At 27.5% G+C, this 22,550-nt stretch overlaps 1 protein-coding gene across 6 annotated transcripts in view; it reads right to left on the bottom strand.

Annotated features, from left to right (window-relative positions):
* The window catches only part of LOC111679071 (signal transducer and transcription activator), a 67,035-nt gene continuing 44,485 nt past the window's right edge, over window positions 1–22,550 (bottom strand). For 3 of the 6 annotated variants that reach the window (XM_046947750.1, XM_046947749.1, XM_046947752.1), the window contains 11 exons: window positions 14,915–15,457; window positions 12,080–13,003; window positions 11,642–11,727; window positions 8,571–8,712; window positions 8,230–8,347; window positions 7,306–7,525; window positions 6,972–7,235; window positions 6,692–6,877; window positions 6,357–6,489; window positions 5,502–5,896; window positions 1–221 (listed from right to left, as the gene is read on the bottom strand). In XM_046947750.1, coding sequence (XP_046803706.1) covers window positions 5,800–5,896; window positions 6,357–6,489; window positions 6,692–6,877; window positions 6,972–7,235; window positions 7,306–7,525; window positions 8,230–8,347; window positions 8,571–8,712; window positions 11,642–11,727; window positions 12,080–13,003; window positions 14,915–15,039 — 2,295 coding nt within the window. In that variant the 5' untranslated portion in view covers window positions 15,040–15,457 and the 3' untranslated portion in view covers window positions 1–221; window positions 5,502–5,799. The remainder of the gene's footprint in view (window positions 222–5,501; window positions 5,897–6,356; window positions 6,490–6,691; window positions 6,878–6,971; window positions 7,236–7,305; window positions 7,526–8,229; window positions 8,348–8,570; window positions 8,713–11,641; window positions 11,728–12,079; window positions 13,004–14,914; window positions 15,458–22,550) is intronic. The other 3 variants (XM_023440563.2, XM_023440564.2, XM_046947753.1) reach the window with 2 other exon arrangements.

The raw sequence follows: 22,550 nt of genomic DNA, 5'->3' as shown, positions 1-22,550 counted from the left end.
TTGTTTCGTATTCAAAATACGTTTCTACTTATGTTCCTTTCAGTAAAATTAATTAGTTATATAACTTTTTTTTATAGCAACAAAGAATATATATAAAGATAAATTGTTAAAAAAAAAATATGTATGTATGTATATAAAATAGTATTATGTTTTTAAAATTAAATTTAAATTGCGTTCAATATTGAAGTATTGAATCGAAGTCCGTAAAATGTATGTTGTCGCTGTTGGTTGGGAATAAAGAGAGAAGAGAAAATAAAATAAATTAAATAAAATTAGAAAAATTATAAAGAAATTAACTTAAAAAGAAAAATAACTAAAAATACATTTAGTTTTTTAAGAGTTAGAAAAAGTTTTTATTTAAGTTCGAAAAATTTCTTATAATAGTTTTCAAAACTTAAAAAAAAAACTTTGCGAAAATATTTAAATTTTAGAATATTTTATCACTAACTACAATATATGTTACAAGCTTATTTAAAATGCGTGCAAAATGAGAGTATTTTAAACAGGCAATATTTATACTATATAAACATTTGTTTAACTTGATTTAAAAAGAAATAGTTGTTAAGATTTATTAAAAAATTTCTAAAATTAATTTTCGTTCCAAAAACTTTAACAAGCGATCCTAACGTATTCACATTCACGACTTTATGATTTTTATTATACCCTACACCACATTAGTGGGGAGGGTATATAGGGTTTGTGCTGATGTTTGTAACGCACAATAATATTGGTACCGTCTGTCTGTCCGTCTTTCCGTCCATGTAAACTTTGTAATCAAACATGGTTAAGATCGGTCCATTATTTCACTTAGCCCCCATACAACTGTACCCCCGAATAGGGCTTGTAAACATTGTAATCAAACTACAGATCGCAATTTTGGAGATAATTCAATGAAATTTGGCACATGATCTTTTATGGTACCGTAGACGAAGCCTATTGAAAATGGTTAACATCGGTCCATTATTTCACCTAGGCCCCATAAAAATGTATATCTGAGGCAAGGCACAATTCAACTTAAATGCTTTATTATGAAAACTAAATAACATTTTATTCGTATACAGGTGTAGGGTATTATATGGTCGGCCTTGCCCGACTATAACTTCTTACTTGTTTTTTTAATATGTATTTTGATTTTTTCTTTTTTTCTAGATGTAATATATAACAAATGAGAGGTCTTTCGAATAGCTTTCTTGTTGCATTACATTATTTATATGAACGAATAACAAAGTTTATAGAATTACAAAATTAAATTGCAAAAGTAATTCTAAATATATACTGGCTTATTCATAAACATTTATCAAAGGTTCATAGCAGAAATTTTGTGTGAAATTTTGATTTATAAAATTTTGACAAAAGTTTATGAATAAGACCCATAACCTTTAAACAAAAATGAAGGTTATATGTAAATAAAACTAAAATTTTAGTTTGAACCGTCATAACAATTTGTTCTTTTTAGGGCGGGTTTCTTACTCATCAGTTAAACTAGGCTTAACTTGCTATTAGATTAAACTCGGAACAAATTCTAGGCGGACTTTAACAGATGATTGTGTTTTTAAGTTTTAGATTTAAGCTCAGTTAACGTTGTTAGTATTGCCAAGTTTTCACTCCAAAAAACATAAACAATGAACAGCTGTTTTTTGCAAACAATACTTTTGTAAAATGGAAAATTTTGGAAAAATGTTAAATAAACATTTAAAACAATAATAAATAAAACAAAATAAAGCAGAAAATTGCAATTTACTTAAAATATTAAGTTTTTGTTCTTCCGAAATCATTGTTTTATTTTTTTTTTTTGTTAATTATGTTTTTTCTCATTTATTACTTTAAATAAATTGGCCAATTACACTCAGTTAAACTAAGATAATAAGTAACTTTACTGATAACTGAAAAACACAAACATATATTAAACCAGGTTTAACCAAAGAATGAAGATTTTCCTTATCAGAAAAACTCGCCCTTAAAGTCTCTAATATCAATCGAATTCACGGCCTCCATACTACAATACTGCCAACTAACTTATGGAACGTAAAATATTGAAAAAATTTTAAATCTTTTTAAACTGTTAAACAAACGTTAAATTTTTAAACAATAGCAAATGAACTATAATATAAAAGTATAAAACAAAAAATTTTAAAAGACTTTTCTTATATAAAAGAAAAATTATTGTTTTTATATAATAAATATTAATAAAATTTAATTAAATATTTTTGTTTCATTGTTTTAAAGACACACACATTTATTATTAGTTAAATTTTAATTTTCAATATTTATTTATTTTTTAATTTTTTATGTATATTTTTTAATAACAAACATGCATTATTATTATTTTAAAATATGTATGTTGTGTTGTATTTAGTGAGATTGTGTTGTGTTGTAAAAAAAACTGTTCTATATAATAATTAACATAAATTTAATTCTTGTAAAATTGTCTTTTAAAATCTTTTTCTTTAATTTTTTTCTATATAAATCTTTGGCTGCTTATTTTTTTGCTAAAAGTATATTTCTGAAGCATTTAAGATTTATAGATGCATTATGGTGCTGTTTTGTAAGCTAAATTGTATAATAAATTATGTTAAAAGGTGTGAAAAAAGAAATTTGTTAAAAATATAAAAAATTATTATTAGCATTATGTTGAAGGTAAAAGCATTTGGTATGAAGATATAAGTAGATGGTTTTTTATGAAATATAAAGAAATTAGACAAATATAAAGTGAATACAAATACTAGTAACAATACTTTGAATTTGTATTTAAAAAGTAAATACATAAATGATAATTCTGCATAATCTATTTAAAACATCTCATTACACGTTTCATAAAGTTAAAAGAAAACCCTTTAAAATAGAGATTCATAGCCTGCAGCTGCTTAAATTTGCAATTTTTTGAGACAAGTGAAAAATTTTTAGAAAACTGTGTGCTTGACTCTACCTGAGTTGATATTGTTTATAGAAATTTGAAATTTCCTATTTTAAATTTCTATAAATTTTCTTTGTGGTAGAGATTCCGCATTTGGCATCAGATTATAGCCATCACATTGGATTTACCAGATATCGTGGTCACATTTGAGATGCAATAATAGCGTAAAGACATATTTATTTATAAAATCTATTATGTCATCAGGAAGTTCAATCTTCTGTCGTATTTAAATCAAAGATTTATGGTCTGTTATATCAGATATCTGGAAAACCTGATATGTTGGATAAAGTCAGGTTCGAATTCCATTAGAAAAGTTAACTTTGGCTTTCGTGTCAAAAATGTGTTTCAAAAGAATGTTGAAAACCCTTTTGTATAAACAGTATTAATATATTTTTTTTTGGCAGAGGAAAGGGTAAAGTCATCGAAGAAATAGCTATTGATTACCAACTCTTGTAAAGTATGAGTTGATTGCAAGTTATGTCGCGCATATACAACTAACAAATAATGGATTGAATTTGTCAGATCTCTGATAAAATCTGGCTGTGGAGCAGCAAATAATTATGTAGATTGTAATATAAAAACATCTGAAGACATTCTGACAAGTAGCTGGTCTTTCAAGTAGCTGATATACTGGATATACAAAACTATAGTTAGACAAGTTCTGGCGCATGGTCCATAATGAACACGTGTAGCTATGCTGCATATATTGAGATATTAAATAGAGTAGTGTTACTGAATATATCAGGAGCACGTAGAAGCACAAGTTGGGTAGAAGGGGGATCATTCGCCATAGGGGCACATCTGTCAATGCGAATAACTTGAAAACTGAGTAATCGATTTTATCGCATTATCAAATTTTGTTTTTGTTTATCGATAATCTATCATCCCTGAAAATTTGAAACATTAACTTTACATATGATGGTATGCAGATATGATTAATTGTTTTTCAAAGGGCTGTGAAAATATTTCACTGTGTGAATTTTTTGTTTTTGTGATAGAAAAAATATATTGGTCAGTATTAGAACGTCAATAATAGTGAACAATAAGACATAATAATATTTTCGATAATATAATTTGAAGCCAGAAAAAAAATTGAAACTAAACCCCAGAACTGCCCGTGGGGCACATGCGCCAAATATATGTATGTGATGTAGAACAAAACTTGGTTAGAATATTGAAAAAAAAATCAGTAATAATTTGTTTTAATTTTTTTTTGTTAAGTTCTGTAAAATAAACAATAAATATCTGGTTTATTACACTCTGTTTAATAAATTAAAGTATAAAACAGCAAAATAAGTTTTTATTCTTGTAATTTTTTTTATTTTATTTTACTAATGACAAATCTGCCCCATCCCCTTGGCGCATTTACCCCATGAATGTGGCGATATCGCCGTTTTTGGTCAGTGCGGAAAAGTTAAAAAAAATATTACATGTTTTTGTTGATTGCGCTTTCTCACTCATAATTTAGGTTTAATTGGCCAATAACTATCAGTTAAGCTTAGATAAAAGTATAGTTAATGATTACCGAAAAACACAAAACATAGATTAAACTATATTTTAAACAAAGAATGTAGATTATCTTGATCAGAAAAACCCGACCTAAGGGAAAAAAGTTAACATAAAATTAAAAATTTTATCCAAATTTCAAAACTCAAGTGTAATTTCTTCCTATAATGAAAACTTTAATAAAACCCATCCTGTTCATTACCAACATTAATTTGTCAATGTTATTAAAGTTTCAAGATAATGCCAACCGATTCTGAAGCAATATATTGAACTAAAAAGTGATAAAAAGCGTTTCCACGACAATTGGATCTATACTCCGAAACAGACTCATAATTGCTACGAAATAACCAAAAGGTTAAAGGTTATTAAGCCAGTAACGCTTGTATTATTCTGCTAGGAAAAACGTCCAATATCAGCAACAATAAAAATGTTTAGAATTTTTGTGATGATAAAAATAATATTCAAATACTTAAAATTGCTTTTCCAACTACATTATTGAACATTTCTATTTATGAAAACTTTCTCTATGAAATACAGAAAATTTGGAGAAAAATGTTGGATATTTAAGGATTATTGAAATATTAAACTAAAATATTAGTAAAATTTCACACTAAAAGTTATAATAAAACAAAACAAACTTTTAACTAAAACTGTTAAAACTTTAATAATTAAACTAAAGTTTAAATGCAAAATTCTTTAAAATCCCTTAAAAGTTAAGCTTAATATAAGAAATTTCAATTCTTTTAAATAAATTTGAATTTTTTTTCAAATAAATTTTAGAACATTAAATCATATGAATGTATATTGCATTTGAAACATTAAAAAAATGACGAAAAACATAAAAAAATGCAAATGAAAATTATGAAAGTATGTATTTTAAAAAAGCCCAATATGAGTAAAAAAATGAGTTGTTTTTTTTTGCATTAAGAATTGCATGAAATGAGTATGCAAATTGTTAGAATGGAATGAATGAAAGTATTAAAGAGAAAATAACTCAAACGATTTAAAGTAAAACCAACCAAATAAAAAAAAGCAATTAAAAAGAAAGAAAGAAAAACATTACTTAACAAAATGTAAATACCTTTTATTTGGTTTTGATAATTTCGTAACGTACACATATGTATGAACGTTTTTTTGTAGAAAAAAAGGCACGACAAGAGCAAAACTTTGGAAATATATGTGGTATTTCAACAATAATAATTACAATATATACAAATATTATTTTCTTTTTTAAATTTCACGAACATATACACGATTAATTTTAATAGATCAGACTTTTTCTTTTTGATTGTTTTCCTCTTTTTCTCTTGTTTCTTTAATTTTTTTATTTTATTACCACTGTAGTTATCTTTTTTTTTTAATTAAAACAAAATTCTCATTTAAAGTATACAAAGTGTATCCCAGTCAACAGCTGTATCATTCATTCCCATTCCATTTGTATAAATATCGAGATCATTTAGGCAAATATTATTGTCACTATTGATTTTTATTTTTCGTTTATCGATATTGCAGAAGAATAGAAGAAGATTTTCAGAAGACAGTAGAAGATTTATTGCCCACAGAACACCATATTAAAGTTGTTGTGAAATTAAGAGAAAAAAATATAAAGTATAAAAAACAATAAATATAATTAGAAATTACTTGGGAGATTTTGAATAGAAAACTTAAACCATAGAACACAAGCATTTGGCAAACAAATGAAGTAACAAAACTAATGAAATTTTTGTGAGTTTTAGCAGTGTATCCATTAAAAACAAATTTACTTTATACAAATTCAAAGTATTGCTAAATATGTTGGGGATTAAAATTGTTAAACAATTGTTAAAGATAATCCAAATGTAAAATAACTTAATGATGACATGACTTTAAGCGAAATATTATTAGTTTAGTGTTTAGAAATAAAGATTAAATATATATAAATATAGTTAATACATACTTTCCCATTTGCATATCTTGTGGATGAGGGGATTGAATATTGTGTTGAGGTGTAACACCGCCAACACCTTCTATGGCTGGTACATTTACTCGTATAGTATTTGGTACATAACCATCACGACGGGCATTTTCATCTGAAAGACAAACATTTAATATTACAATGACTTTTGTTGCCAGGACATTTATAATACTACACATATTTATATGTACATTTGAAAAGCAAAATTTTAATTAACATTTAGAATCATATAAAAAAACAAAGAAATTAAGTTTTAATAATAGCAACTCGTCTTTGATTAAAGAATATTAATTAATATTTTCCAAAATTTCTCTTACCCATTCGTTGTGTATAAAATTCACCAAAAGCTTCATCACGCATACGATTCGATGGATAAACAAAACGTAAAACTTCTAGATCATGAATACGATCAGCTAAGCCGCGTATATTTAGATCACGTGCTGTCCATGGTGACAACATTAACACTGAACTTTGTTCGGTAACAAAACCAACAGTTATTCCACCTGCAGTATTAAGAAATAATTGAAAAAGAAAAACAAAATAAACCCACAAATAAATGTAAATCCCTACAAGAGAATAACCGTTTAATCAACTTACCTAATTCACTGTCTGAGAAACGTAATAAGAATGTACCCAAAGGTAAAATCCGCAACATTTCCTCAGCTTTGCGTTTATTAATGAAACCCACAATTAAGCCGGCCTTCCATAGACTTAGCAAATGATCTTTGGTTAATTTCATGATGGCAAAGAACCAATCCCAAAAGGTAAATGAACGATCGGGCAACGGTTCTTTGCAGAACTGTGCCCAAGATATATAATCATCATCGCCATTCATGCCATTACGGCGAAATAGTTTTTCATCTGTAAATGTTTAATATACAAAATATTTAATATATATGAATAAGAAATAATAAAAACAATATTAACTTACGCAAGAAATTTAAATTTTCTTCGGTTAATGCACGACCCGTCGATGATTCAAATTTGGTATTTAATGCAATGGCTAACTGTGACCAAGCAACTCTTTCGGGCACTTGAAAAGGTTCACGTACAATATCAGAGAATGCATTATCCCATGTGATAGTGGCCCATGACTGTGGCTCTTGATTACCGTGCACTATAACGACTACGGGTAAAGAAATTGTCCAAACCTAAAAAAAGGCGAAATTAATTATTATATACAAATCGCCAAAAAAATATTTAGTTTTTACTAAAAACTTTTTAGTTTAGTCTAGTCTATAGTCACGTGTATAGTCTAGTCTATAGTCTAGTCTAAGTCTAGTCTTTAGTCTAGTCTATAGTCTAGTCTATAGTCATGTCCATAGTCTTGTCTAGTCCATAGTCTAGTCTATAGTCTAGTCTATAGTCTAGTCTATAGTCTAGTCTATAGTCTAGTCTATAGTCTAGTCTATAGTCTAGTCTATAGTCTAGTCTATAGTCTAGTCTATAGTCTAGTCTATAGTCTAGTCTATAGTCTAGTCTATAGTCTAGTCTATAGTCTAATCTATAATCTGGCCTGTCTATAGCCTAGCCTCTCTATAGTCTAGTTTATATTCCAGACCTTAGTCTATAGTTTGGTCTGTCTATAGTCTAGACCTTAGTCTAGTTTTTAGTTTAGTCTATAGTGCAGTCCATAGTCTAGTCTACAGTTTAGTAAAAGTCCAGTCTTCTATTACAAGATTCCAAATACTACACAAGAATATAGTTAGTTTGAAAGGAGGGTGTGTATCAAACCCGAAGAAATACACCTAGACCCCTATAGAGCCTTTTGTAGGCTCCTTAAACACGGTTTCGAATCCACCACCTCTGGTCTATCAGACTAGAACACTAAACTTCCAAAAGCCACTTTACTTACCCTAATTCTATAATCATTGACTATAACCGATGTATAAAAGAGTAAAGCAAATTTTTCATCCATGACACTTTCAGTGCCTTTCTTTTCAGCACGCTTGATTTTCTTCAATTGCATTGTTCTGAAAAAAAAAAAGAATTGAGAATTATATTTCAATTTGTAACATACAACTTAAAAGCTGTAATAAATTTAATAAATCATAAGTAAAAGAAAAGGCATATTTACACCCTAGATTTATATTAATTTGCAATTTTTAGAACAAACATTATTTCAAAACAGTTACTAAGTGTTAATCTACACATTTTTTCATTAATATAGTGAATAAAAATAATATTATTATTTACCTGAAACTCGCTGAAAAAACTCTGGTTTGATTATTATATTCCATAGTACCCATATTGTTTACAATTTCACCAGATGATGCTGGATTACTACTTGATGACTCAGACATGGTACGTTGTGCGGAATGACGTTGAGCCTGTGCCTCTGTAATAAAGAAAATAGAAATAGATAGCGTGTAGGTTGAGTTTAAATTTTATTTTAAACTAAAAACAAAAATCCTTTATATAAATGAGTGCAAACAGAAACAATTAAATGAATTCCCGGTATATAACTATGTTTTTATAAAATATTACGTTTTATTTTGTAAAAAAATCCTTAAAAAAATATATTATATTGACATTTGAATATGATGTATCAATCATTTTTCTATTGATGTAAATATTCCATAGAATTATTGTCCAATACAGGGATTTTTAAACTATTTAAACAACATTGTTTATGAATTAAGTTTTTTTAAATAGACTACATTTTAAAATTCTATGGCTTTTTTTTACAAATATAAAATTATTTTACTTTAATAAATAATGCAAATGCATATAAAATTAAGCAAAAAAATAAATGTAACCTGATATTTGAACTAAAAATAAACTGCAATTTTTGTTCTCTATTAACAACTTAATTATGAGGTATGTTGTAATAAAAAAAAGAAAATATAATTAAAACAAATATTTGTATCTAATTAAAAGTATTTGTTTGTGTTACATTAAAGTTTTATATTACAAAATTAAAAAGTTGTCTTTTGTTACAAAGTAAATGTTTCATGGTAATGACTTGTAATTACTTAATAACTTATTTTTTAACGACTATTACATACCGTTTGCATTACTAAGAAGGAGTCTAGAAATTACTTACAAATAACTAAGTAAGTATTAACATTTGTTCGAATGTAGTTTATTTTATTCCTTATTTGCTGGCGATCGTAGTAAGTATTTATCAAACTCCCTTTTGGTAAGCGAGCATGGCAAGTATTTGCCTCCAATGTCATCACCGTGTTAAAAAAAAACATGATTTACACTGCTATTGTGTAAAAAAAATGTTAGCATTTTAAACCCTTACATTTTAATGCAAGTTTTTGCTGGGTTGTATTCGCAATTCTACACTTTTTACGTACATATTTATGTAAATTAATTAGGGCGGGTTTTTCCGATAAAGATAATCTTTATTCTTTGGTTAAACTTAGTTTAATGTATGTTTTGTATTTTTCAGTAATCATTAAAGTTACTTAGGGCAGGTTTTTCAGATAAAGATAATCTACATTCTTTGTTTAAACCTAGTTTAATATATGTTTCGTGTTTTTCAGTTATCAGTGTTTTTCAGTTATCAGTAAAGTTACATATTATCTTAGTTTAACTGAGTGAAATTGGCCAATTAAACTCAAGTTATAATTGAGAAAACACAATTAACAAAAAAAAATAAAACAAAAATTTTATATTTAAAGTAAATTGCAATTTTCTGATTTGTTTTGTTTTATTAATTATTGTTTTAAATGTTTATTTAACATTTTTCCAAAATTTTCCATTTTACAAAAGTATTGTTTGCAAAAAAACAGCTGTTCATTGTTTATGTTTTTGAGTGAAAAGTTGGCAATACTAACAAAGTTAACTTAAACCCATAACTGAAAAACACTATCATCGGTTAAAGTCCGCCTAAATTTGTTCCGAGTTTAATCTAACAGTAAGTTAAGCCTAGTTTAACTGAGGAGTAAGAAACATAAACCTATGTTATAAGTAAGAACACACAATCAACAAAAACAATAAAATAATGAATTCGGAAGAAGAAAAACTTTATATTTTAATTAGATAGTAATTTTCTGAATTCTTTTATTAATATTATTATTGTTTTAAATGTTAATTTATATTTTTTTTCTAAAATTTTACATTTTACAAAACTGTTATTTGCAAAAAAAATTGCTGTTCATTGTTTATGTTTTTGGCTAAAAAGTTGGCAATACTAACAAAGTTTACTGATATTATGTCCATAACTGAAAAACACAAATATCGGTTAAAATTCGCTTAACTTTGTTCCGAAAAACCAGACCTTATTATCTTCGTTTAACTGAGTGTTATTTTATTGGCCAATTAAACTTAAGTTATAAATGAGAAAACACAACAAAAACAATAAAATAATGAATTCGGAAGAACGAAAACTTAATTTTTTACGTAAATATTAATTTTCTGATTTGTTTTATCAAAAGTGTTATTTATGTTTTTGACTGGAAAGTTGGCAATACTAACAAAGTTAACTGATCTTAGGTCCATAACTGAAAAACACAATCATCGGTTAAAGTCCGTCCAAATTTGTTCCGAGTTTAATATAACAGCAAGTTCAGTCTAGTTTAACTTGGTAGTAAGAAACTCGCCGTATGTCTTTTAAAACTTTAGTCATAAAAAATTGCATGTTATAAACGTTTTACTCATATTAAATACTCAAAACATAAAGGGTTTTAGTTATTTTTTATACTGATCCCCATTATCTCAATGTACCACGACAATTGGATCTACGCTCCGGAACGACCCGAGTCATACTCGGCCAAAGATTGTCCACCCAGCGACAGCTGTATCAACCGAAAGTTTTTTCCCCAGGAGAGAACTATCGGCCACAGTCGAGCTGCTACAACAACATCTTGACAATTGACAGTTTTCATACAAAAAATATTTTAACCGGCAGAATATCTACCGGTGAAACGATAACCGGAGTTGGTGTTAACGGGGGTGAAAAGTTCAAAAGTTGGTTGGCCTGAATAATTGTTTAAAAATACATAATTGTAATATCCTAAATCATGCAGAATTATCTCTTAATGCCAAAAATGTGTCATCGCTGACAAAGTTTTTAAATTGTTCTGAAACGCATAAATATCTTAGCCAAAAGTCCACATACGATGCAACATAAAAGACATGCATTTGCTTAAAAAAGTCTTACCAATAATTTAAAAAAACATTTTGTTATTTTAACCTAAAGCGCAGATTTATATCATAACCTCTTCTATTTTATTTCCCATTATTAACTACATACATTTTTATGTACATTCGTATTTTAATTAATTAAATAATACACATGTTATGTTAAAACTCACCTGATAATATAATACATTCCACTGTAGGACTATTAACACTTATACCCAATTGTGGTCCAATAAGCCATCGTACTCCAGCAGCAAATCTATTATTAAATGAGAAAATTAATTTTACTTAATTAATTAATTATGTGTTAAATGTGATAAATTGTGCGGAATGAAATATTCATCCATACAAGGGGAGTATTTTTAAAATATTCAGCAAGATATGCATATGAAAATTAACGCGTTAACCTAGCAAACATTTAGATTTAAAAGTGAAATTAATTCTATATTTTTGAATTATAAATAACTTTGATTATTTAAGGTTATTTACTTTAACTTAAGTTTGAAAACCATTTGAAGATTTTTTTTAAATTTTTAACTAAAAAGTTTGCTGGGTTTACAGATTATTTTATTTAAATGCAATGAAATATGATTTTATTACTTAATTTTTACCTGGTATTGGTTTTCATGACCTGTGGAGGTTGTTTTTCAACTATAAACGATGACAACACCAACAACTGTTGAGCCTGACGTACACGATTTATCATTTCACCAATATCATCATTATTATCCAAACGTATCATATTCATCATATTGACATTTTCCAATATTCGACCAACCATTTCAACTAACAGCTCAATGCAACGTTGTATATCATCCAAATTATCACGGAATGGTGCACCATTACCAGCCAGGGCCTGGTTACGTTGCCAGTTCTTCAATTCGGTTATCACCGTCGTTTGTATGGTGGTGTAAGTGTTAATTATACGATCTAAATCGCTCAATATACTGCTACGTGTTGTGGCCAACATACGACATTGATCCTGTAGCTGTAAATCGTTTGTTTGTATTTCTTGCGGTGACATATGGGGCTTACGTTGATTGTAGGTGTTGAAACAGTTATGAAATGTTTCATAATTACTCCGGAACTGTGTCATTTCAGTAAAGACCGCACCAATATCCATATTTAATTTCGTTATAAGACCGTGCAGAGCATAGAGGTCATTGCCGACATAACCATTTCCACCGTTGACGGCGGATCCGATTGTTGGCGTGTGCATAGCTGTTGCAACAGGTATGCCACCACCACCCAACATGGCGGCATTACCACCGCCACTGCCATTTATACCAACACCACTCATGTATGAAAACTGTGGCATTTGGTCGACCAGCTGTATTTCACGCTGAAGACCGCTACGAAAGTGTGTATATAACTCCACGGCTGGTGTTTGTGTTACGCTTGTGCAAATTTCCGCAAGTTTAAATTTCATCAAATTATCGTTACTAAGTGGAATGAGTTTCTGTTTCAGTTCCTCATAGAATTGATGGGCTATTCGTTCATAAAGTTCAGTCGATGGAGTATTAATACGTTCTGACCTAAAGAAGATAAATAAAATAATAAATTAAAAAACGATTTATTAAGAATTTTAAATACATAAATAATTATTATCTTATTTTTAGATGTTGTGTATATCTGAGAGAAAGTGATTAAGAGTCAGTTGCATAAGTCGGTATCCATAGAATCTTTTGATTTCAAATGTTATTTACGTTAAGTGGCGAATTTCAAAGTCAGTAAATAAGAAATCTCTGGTATGTGAAAAAATTTCCAAAGCTATGTAACATTATGAGTACATGAATACATTCCCTTTAAATTTTGTCTGTATTTATACTGATATTTCTTATTATGTGTTTGATTCTCGTAGGTGGACCATATCCATATGACAACTATAGATCAATCGATCGAACCACTTGCTAATAGATTAAACTCGGAACAAATTTAGGCGGACTTTAACCAATGATTGTGTTTTTCAGTTTTAGATTTAAGCTCAGTTAACTTTGTTAGTATTGCCAACTTTTCACTCAAAAACATAAACAATGAACAGCTGTTTTTTACAAACAATACTTTTGTAAAATGAAAAATTTTGGAAAAATGTTAAATAAACATTTAAAACAATAATAAATAAAACAAAACAAATCAGAAAATTCCAATTTACTTAAAATATTAGGTTTTTGTTCTTCCAAAATCATTGTTTTATTGTTTTTGTTTTTGTTAATTGTGTTTTCTCACTTATAACATGAGTTTAATTGGTCAAGATTATCTTCATCTGAAAAACCCAAACCTAAAGTATTTGAAAAATTAATAACTTTTACAATTTTTAACTGATTTCTGATTTTAAATGTAAATAAAATAGCAAACTTATTTAAATGAGCGGCAATATAACTGTGGAAATGATATGGAGTCGGCCAGTTCTTTCATTAATTATTTTTGTTCGAATTTCCCACCTTCGGAACCAGTTTTAAGGAGGAAGATTATAGAACGTATAGGCTTTACATTAAAATAGTTTTCTCTGCTTTTTTATGTTCGAAACTATTAAGATTTGAACCAGGTTTGAGAAACTGTTAAGAAATTATTATTCTTATAACAATTTATACAATTGTTATATTCTTATAACAATTTAGAAAACTTATATACATACAAATTTATAATAATTCTACAGCATTTGCACCTAATAGTTTTTAGAACTAGTTCTAAAGTTGATGTCACCCTTCCCACGAAGGAAAACTAATTTAAAAAATTGCTCAAGTTACTACGTAATAATTTTAAAAATTTAGCAATAAATTTAATTTAAATAATTTCACGTTAAAGATTATTATTTTTACCACTTAGTTTAATACACTTCCATTTAAGCAGCTTAATAAAATATGAAACAAAGAAGCCTTTGTGCAACAAAAAAATAATATGTAATTCTTAATATTTTCTCAAACTCTAAGAAACATTGCTGCAAAATGGGAAAACGAAGAAAAATAAAATTATTAAAGGATTTCCTGAATGAAGTGCAAAAAATATTGTTTATATTACCATCAGCATGATTGTGAATATAATTAAATAACATAATCGTAAAAGGTTTAAATGCTCAATGCAGTACAAGAAAAGAAAGTCCACGAATATATTTCGATGAATTTTTACAGGTTTCCTTCATATGTTTATATTACAGCCACAACAATAATTGTGAATATAATTAAAGGACATATTTATAAAAGGCTTAACTTCCAATACTGTAAAATGTGCAAAGTCAAACAGTATATTTCGTTGAATTTTTACAGGTTTCCAGCTTATGCAAAAATTATTTCATGGAAATATGCAGACATTTAAGTAAATTTTTGTATCAAATAAAATAAAATTCTTAAAAACTATTTTAAACAATTTACCAGCAAAATATTAAAGTTTTCCATAAAACATTTAATTTATGTTTAAACAGTAGCCTTATTCTCTTGTGGAATACTTACATTATTCTTTCTTCAATCCATGGTGCTAAATAGATTCGTATATCGGCTAACCCTTTTTCATCGTAATATTGTATCATGGATTGTTTTACTTCTGGATTGCACGCAATACGTTTCCACAAATTCATTGTGACAAATTGTGTTTGTGCTGCGCGTAATGCGTGCTTTTTTTTGCAAATAGAAACTAAATTGAATTCTAAGAGTTTAGTTTCTTAAATAATGGAGAGGTGCTGCTGTTTAACGGGAATCTCCCACTTTCTTAAACAATAAAAACGATGCCCCTTTATCAGTTGAAGAATATCCTTGTTGTGATTGGTGTTAATAGAATTTTTGTCCAGATTTTTAAAGTTAAGTTTCCAATGCAATCAATGTCATCATAAAGCCATTATACATATATTCGCTTATGATAATGAGTGATTTTGTTTTTCTATTTAATGGTTATGGATGATTTTGTTTTTAGCCAATTGAACGATGAATCAATGAACTTTTAATATTATTATTTTAATATGATGTCAGTGTAATTTTGAGTATATTTTGATATATGATCTGAAAATGAAATACATAGGGGAATAAATTAATAATGAGTTTTAAATAAAATTTTATTTTTAGAACTTTTAAATGAGAATGAGTGATTAATAATATATAATAATAGTACATAGCAAAGTGTATATTTATGGTCTTTATTTAGGGCCAATCTTTATGTGAATGATTAGGAATAAAATTAAAATTAAATCTCTTAAGTTCTTTTTGAGTACTTAGTTAGATTGCTGTTAGATTAAACTTGGAACAAATTTAGGCAGACTTTAACCAATGATTGTGTTTTTCAGGGCGAGTTTTTCTGATAGAGATAATCTTCATTCTTTGGTTAAACCTGGTTTAATATATGTTTCGTGTTTTTCAGTTATCAATAAAGTTACTTATTATCTTAGTTTAACTGACTGTAATTGGCCAATTAAACTCAAGTTATAAGTGAGAAAACACAATTAACAAAAATAATAAAACAATGATTTCGGAAGAACAAAAACAAAATATTTTAAGTAAATTGCAATTTTATGATTTGTTTTGTTTTATTAATTATTGTTTTAAATGTTCATTTAACATTTTTCCAAAATTTTCCATTTTACAAAAGTATTGTATTAACAAAAACAATGATTTCGGAAGAACAAAAACATAATATTTGAAGTAAATTGCAATTTTCTGATTTGTTTTGTTTTATTAATTATTGTTTTAAATGTTTATTTAACATTTTTCCAAAATTTTCCATTTTACAAAGGTATTGTTTGCAAAAAACAGCTGTTCATTGTTTATGTTTTTGAGTGAAAAGTTGGCAATACTAACAAAGTTAACTGAGCTTAAATCTAAAACTGAAAAACACAATTATCGGTTAAAGTCCGTCTAAATTTGTTCCGAGTTTAATCTATCAGCAAGTTAAGCCTAGTTTAACTGATGAGTTAGAAACCCGCCGCCCTCAGTTATGGATCTAGGATCAGTTAACTTAGTATTGCCAACTTTTCAGTGAAAAACATTTTGTAAAATGTAAAATGTTAGAAAAATATATATAAACATTTAAAACTGTAATAATATCGATATCAGAAAATTACTATGTACTTAAAATATTAATTTTTTCTTCTTCCGAATTCATTATTTTATTGTTTTTGTTGATTGTGTGTTCTCACTTATAACTTAGGTTTAATTGGCCAATTACACTCAGTTAAACTAAGATAATAAGTAACTTTACTGATTACTGAAAAACTCGAAACATATATTAAGATTTAACCAAAGAAAAACTCGCACTTAAACGTCCAATGGAGATGGTTTAAACTTCAGCAAGAAATGCAAAAGTGTAAAATAATACAATATTTATAAAAATAAACATAAAATTGTTTTTTATTAAAGGAGACTTAAAAATACATTTTTTTGTTTTAAATTTAAGTTTTCATGAATTTTCATATTACATTTACAATTATCTTTTTCTTTTTTATAAAATAACTAACAGTGACGTTTTCGGTTGTTTTGTATGGCAACACTGCGAAATTTTATCTTGTACTCAAAAACATAAAAGCAGATTAACATTAATTTATTTTCAGATCGTTATTTGGAATTTGATTGCCAATTCCAAAAACCCGCTCTAAATCTATGTATCTATGGAAGTTAGTTTATTTTTAATATTAGTGTATCAAGCAAAATGACCTGTTTTTACACAACAACTTATTTTTCAATGACTTCTGTAAGCGAGCGTGATTAGTATTTGTCTCTAAATAATGATTTAAAATGCTATTGTGTAAGTAATCTTTAGCATTTTAACCCCTTTATTTTTGATTGTTAATTATTATATTGTTTTTTTTTTAATTTTCGGTATTGGGCCCTGAAGTAGTGAACATACGTAAAAACTTAATATTATGTCTATACTGATAAAATTAGAATTTTGTCGTATTGTCACACTGTGCACTGTTTAAAACATATAAGGAGTGAGATCGAAAAATTCTTAACATACATATATGTTTATAAAAAAGAAACCACTAAACTTACAGCTTTATTTTTTTTTTATTTGATTCAAATTATTATTACAATTTACAAAAAAAAAAATATTTTTATAGTTTTAATCACTAGTGATGAAATTTTGAACCCTTTTCGGAAACCCTTCCATTAACGTTTTTATAGTGCTTTCTGTCACTTTGCTCGAACATGTAGTCCATCTCCGTTTAAAATCTACCACACTTTTGGACACCTTTTTTGTACTCTTCAATTCTCTTTTAACAAGAGCCCAATATCTCTCCACTGGCCTTAGCTCCGGGCAGTTTGGAGGATTTGCCTCTCTTGGTACAAATACCACATTATTGTTCTTGTACCACTCAAGGGCTTGTTTACCATAGTGACAGGATGCCAAGTCAGGCCAAAATAAGTGGACACATTATGAAGTCTTATGAATGGAAGCAGCCTTTTTTGTAAACATTCCTTGATGTAAATTTCGGTATTTATAGAGCCCGTTGTAACAAATGATTGGCTTCTTTTGCCGCAACTGCATATTGCTTGCCATACAAGAACTTTCTGGGAAATTTTTATCTGCTTTTGGGTCCCTAAACTTTTCTTCAACATTCCCTCGAGCATCAGCAACATAAAACTTTTGACCTGGAAGTTGCGAAAAATCTGCCAGAACATACGTTTCGTCATCCATTATGCAGCAAGAATATTTTTTTATAAAAACTTGACTTCAATTTCCGTGCTCTGTTTTTGGCCTCTAAATTTTTAGCAGCGTTCCTGTCAGGAACTTTTTGAGCCTTGTATGTTTTTTAAACCTGCATTAGCTTTAACTTTAATTTTCGTACCAAATAGTCCGAGCACTGAGCTAACCGAGCTGCTTTCCTACCGGATGTGTTGGGAGCTCTTTTGAAAATGCGTTCTATTTTTTTGGCTTTAGAAACATCATGTGGACCATTCCTTCTACCTGAACCAGGTTTTCTATCAACTGACAAGTTCTCCCGGTACTGTTTAATAACATTGGAAACAGTTTGACGGCAGACCTTTGTATGCTTGGCCAACTTTTTGTATGACCAAGTTGGGTTTAGTTGAAAACATTTAATAATTTCAGTACGCACTTTTTTCTGGTCACTCATTTTAATCAGATTAACAAAAAAATTAATATAATTGACATTACACATAATAACTGACATGTTTTTCAAAGGTAACTTGATCAAAAAAAATCAAATAATACTTTGGTTGAAAAATGTAATGAAAAACGTGTGTTAGAATTTTTCGATCTCACTCCATACATATTTTCTAATCTATTTTGCAGTTTCTGTTTTTGAAAAAAAATTTGCCCCAAATTAGGTGCTTCAGTCGCAGTGTTTTAAAAATAATTTGAAATTTGTTTTAAAAATAATCACTGTTACAAAAACCTTCTAAAAATATATACTTTTATACATCATATGTATATATCATATCACATAAATGGAAATCATTTTGTTCTTTTTAAGAAGCTTAATATTTATTTTTCCGCGGTAGGTAGGAAGAATTTCTGCGAATTTTAAATGTGAATTTTAAAGATGGTGTTTATTACTTAAGTTTTTTTCCAAAAAAAATTTACGCCCTAAACGCTCCACATGTATCTTGCTTTGAAGAAGAAGACTGATTTGCGAATCCAAAATATATATGTACATCTTAATAGGTTTTGTAAATTATATTATGGAAACTACAATCGGAAGGACATACTTATGTATATATAAACTTCTGACAAAGGTGAAGAATATAAAAATAACTCATCTTAAATATCGATTAGCCTTAATGGTAAAAAAATATATATTTAGAAAGTATTTAGGTAATAATATACATAGATTCTAACAAAAAGAAAACATGTACATATATAATACATCATTGAATAAAAAAAAAAAACAAAAACAACTTAAAGAGTCTAAGTAAATAATAAAAAGAGAGCATGCAGCTAAATGCTCACAAAAAAACAAACAAATGCTTACACAAAGTAAGTACATATTCTCAGGTATACCTGTGGACCTCACTCCAATATTTTGTCTGTTTAAAGGTAAATTAAGGTAAACAACCTGTTTCTTAAGGGGTCTTGTGTTGTTTAAAAACATTTGAAAATTGGTCTAGTAATTTGAGTTAAACTTTTCTTTAAATTAACCTTTAAATGTTGTAAGGGGTCAAGTTTGCCATACACTTGACCCCTTACAACAATTGTTATTACATTACTTGGCTATATTTTAGGATTTGTTTATTGTTTCAAATTTTCCTTCCATTTGTAAATTTTAAGTGTTTTCCCATTTTATACATTTTTTTATTTACTTCAGAAAGATTCAAATAAATACATTTTATAAATAGATATAAATAAGAAGTTAAAAAATATTATTTATATTTTAAATTAATACCTTATGGTATGTTCAATACTTAAACATTTTTTAAAACATTTAAAGGTTAAGCTACAGTTTTAGAACATTTTGTTCTTTTCTTTACATAAATTGGGGATGATTTTCATTTCCCTTAAAAAGATTTTTATCAATTTTAAAATACATAATTTTTTTTTTTTTTGATATTCTTCAGAAATTATCCTTAAAAAATGATTTGTCTGTAATGTTACATTACATTACATGACTTGTCTATTGTTATTTCCCAAAGAAAAATTCACTTTGATTGTTTTTCCAACATGTAGCTACGTGATTCTTTTATTTTATTTTTATTATTTGTTTGATACAAAAATACACAACAAATTTTCTTCTTTGGCTAAAGGAAGAAAATAAACGTTTAATCCTCAACATGTACACGATTTATATTTAATTAAAAGTGTATGTTATAGTAATCACGTAGATTTAGAATAAATTTTAACCGAAAAAAAGAAAAGAAATTATTGTGTAAAGTTTTAAAAATTGCGGTTTCTCCATATACAAAAAAATGGAATGAACATTTTTTTTGGAAATAATTATTTTGAAAGGATTTTGAAATTATTTCCAAACTACATTACTATTATTTCCAAACTACATTACTTCGAATTTTCGAACTTAATTTTAAATATTCCAACATAGTATTGTAGTGTCATCAAGTGTACTCCAAACTGCCAAATTTCAGACAATTCTGGCCACCAGAACTGGTTTTAATGGCTTTAAAAATTTTTCGAACTCAAGTTCGAATTTTTGAAAATTTTATTTTTAGTTTTTATGACGCAGAGATAATTTTAAATGACCATAAAAAATTTTTCCAACATAATTTCGAATTTTCGAATATAATTTCGAATATTCGAATATAATATTGTATTGTGATTAGTTGTACTCACAACCGCCAAATTTCAGAAAATTCGGGCTTCCAGAATTGGTCTTAAAACAATTTTCGTCAATAAATTCGTCGTACGTCTGCGTAAGAAATAGAAATAAACCTATCGCACAGTTCGTCATACGCACTGATTGTGCGTATTTTCATATACTTTAGTATGTTCTATATCTGACGACGAAAATTCGTTCCGAAAAATTCGTCGTTCGTCCCAATTGTGCGTATAGCAATAGATAGATAGTTAGATAGATAGATAGATAGATAGATAGATAGATAGATAGATAGATAGATAGATAGATATATAGATATATAGATAGATAGATAGATAGATAGATAGATAGATAGATAGATAGATAGATAGATAGATAGATAGATAGGTAGATAGATAGATAGATAGATAGATAGATAGATAGATAGATAGATAGATAGATAGATAGATAGATAGATAGATAGATAGGTAGATAGATAGATAGATAGATAGATAGATAGATAGATAGATAGATAGATATATAGATAGATAGATAGATAGATAGATAGATAGATAGGTAGGTAGATAGGTAGATAGATAGATAGATAGATAGATAGATAGATAGATAGATAGATAGATAGATAGATAGATAGATAGATAGATAGATAGATAGATAGATAGATAGATAGATAGATAGATAGATAGATAGATAGCACCACTTGGCTTAGATATATATTTTGGGAAACAATATAAAATATAAATAAGACTATTTGAAGCTGGGTAAAATATTGAATTTAATCATGAAAATCGTGCTCACATATGATATTTTCTTGAAAACTGCTCCAGCTCACGAATGGACAACACTAAAACCAAAAAATATTTAAGGAAACATTATATTACATAACAGCGAATATTTTGAGGGTGGGTATAACGCAAACATCATTTTTTGTCAGTCGGTCTAATATATATACACATGTACATATTTTGTCCTTTTATTATCCTTGAAAAAAACTGTATGTAATTTTTTTTTGCGATATTTATTTTTGATATTTTCGTTGTTTTAATATAAGTTTCCAGTCAAAAACAGAAATCGTTCATATTATTTTAATACTTTTTTTGTTCAACTTTTCAAAAACACAATCACAATGATACATATTTCTACTAAGTTTTTTTATTATTTGTTAATATTGACATTTAATTTACAAGTGCAAAATTTCACATACCAATCTATTAGGTTTTTATACATATGTTTCATTTATTTTGTTAGTGTTATTTACAAAAAACAATATATATATAAACCTATACATATAAACATCATCACAGACTTACATTAAACAAATAAAGAATTTGTTAAATTCTTTATATAATTTTAACATGACGTTGAAAACTGCTATACATTTTTAAACTAATATTTATTGATCCGCTTTATTACGCAGTTAAAGCAATTTATTGCAAACCTTTTCATCAAATTCTTGATTAATTTTGTGATTTTATATAAAATTCGTACAAAAGTAAATGCATCTTTGTAATGATGGATAAAATTTAAAGTATTTCTTTTCCTTTAAAAATAGTTTAAGATAGGTTTAGTTCACACTTATTAAATATTTGATAAAAAAAAGACGTGATCCCTATATCCCATTTAATATTATTACTTTTGATAACTTCCTTATTTGAAAGATAAAAAAAAACAAAAAATAATTCTGGTCAAATATTTAATAGGTGTTAACGTAACTTTAAAGTTTGGTGGTTTAAAGACATAGAGAAATGCAATTTATTGAATTAAATTATCAAATGGATGTGAAGTTAAATTTCGAAATTTATTATCCGAGACAAAAACCATCAACATTAACAGAATTATGTTTAAATGCTAACAGAGCACTGTTAGGGTGTTTAGGA

This window comes from Lucilia cuprina, chromosome 4 (assembly GCF_022045245.1).
Source record: "Lucilia cuprina isolate Lc7/37 chromosome 4, ASM2204524v1, whole genome shotgun sequence".
In the NCBI taxonomy this organism is placed as follows: Eukaryota; Metazoa; Arthropoda; class Insecta; order Diptera; family Calliphoridae; genus Lucilia; species Lucilia cuprina.
This window is presented reverse-complemented; position numbering and strand designations above follow the sequence as displayed.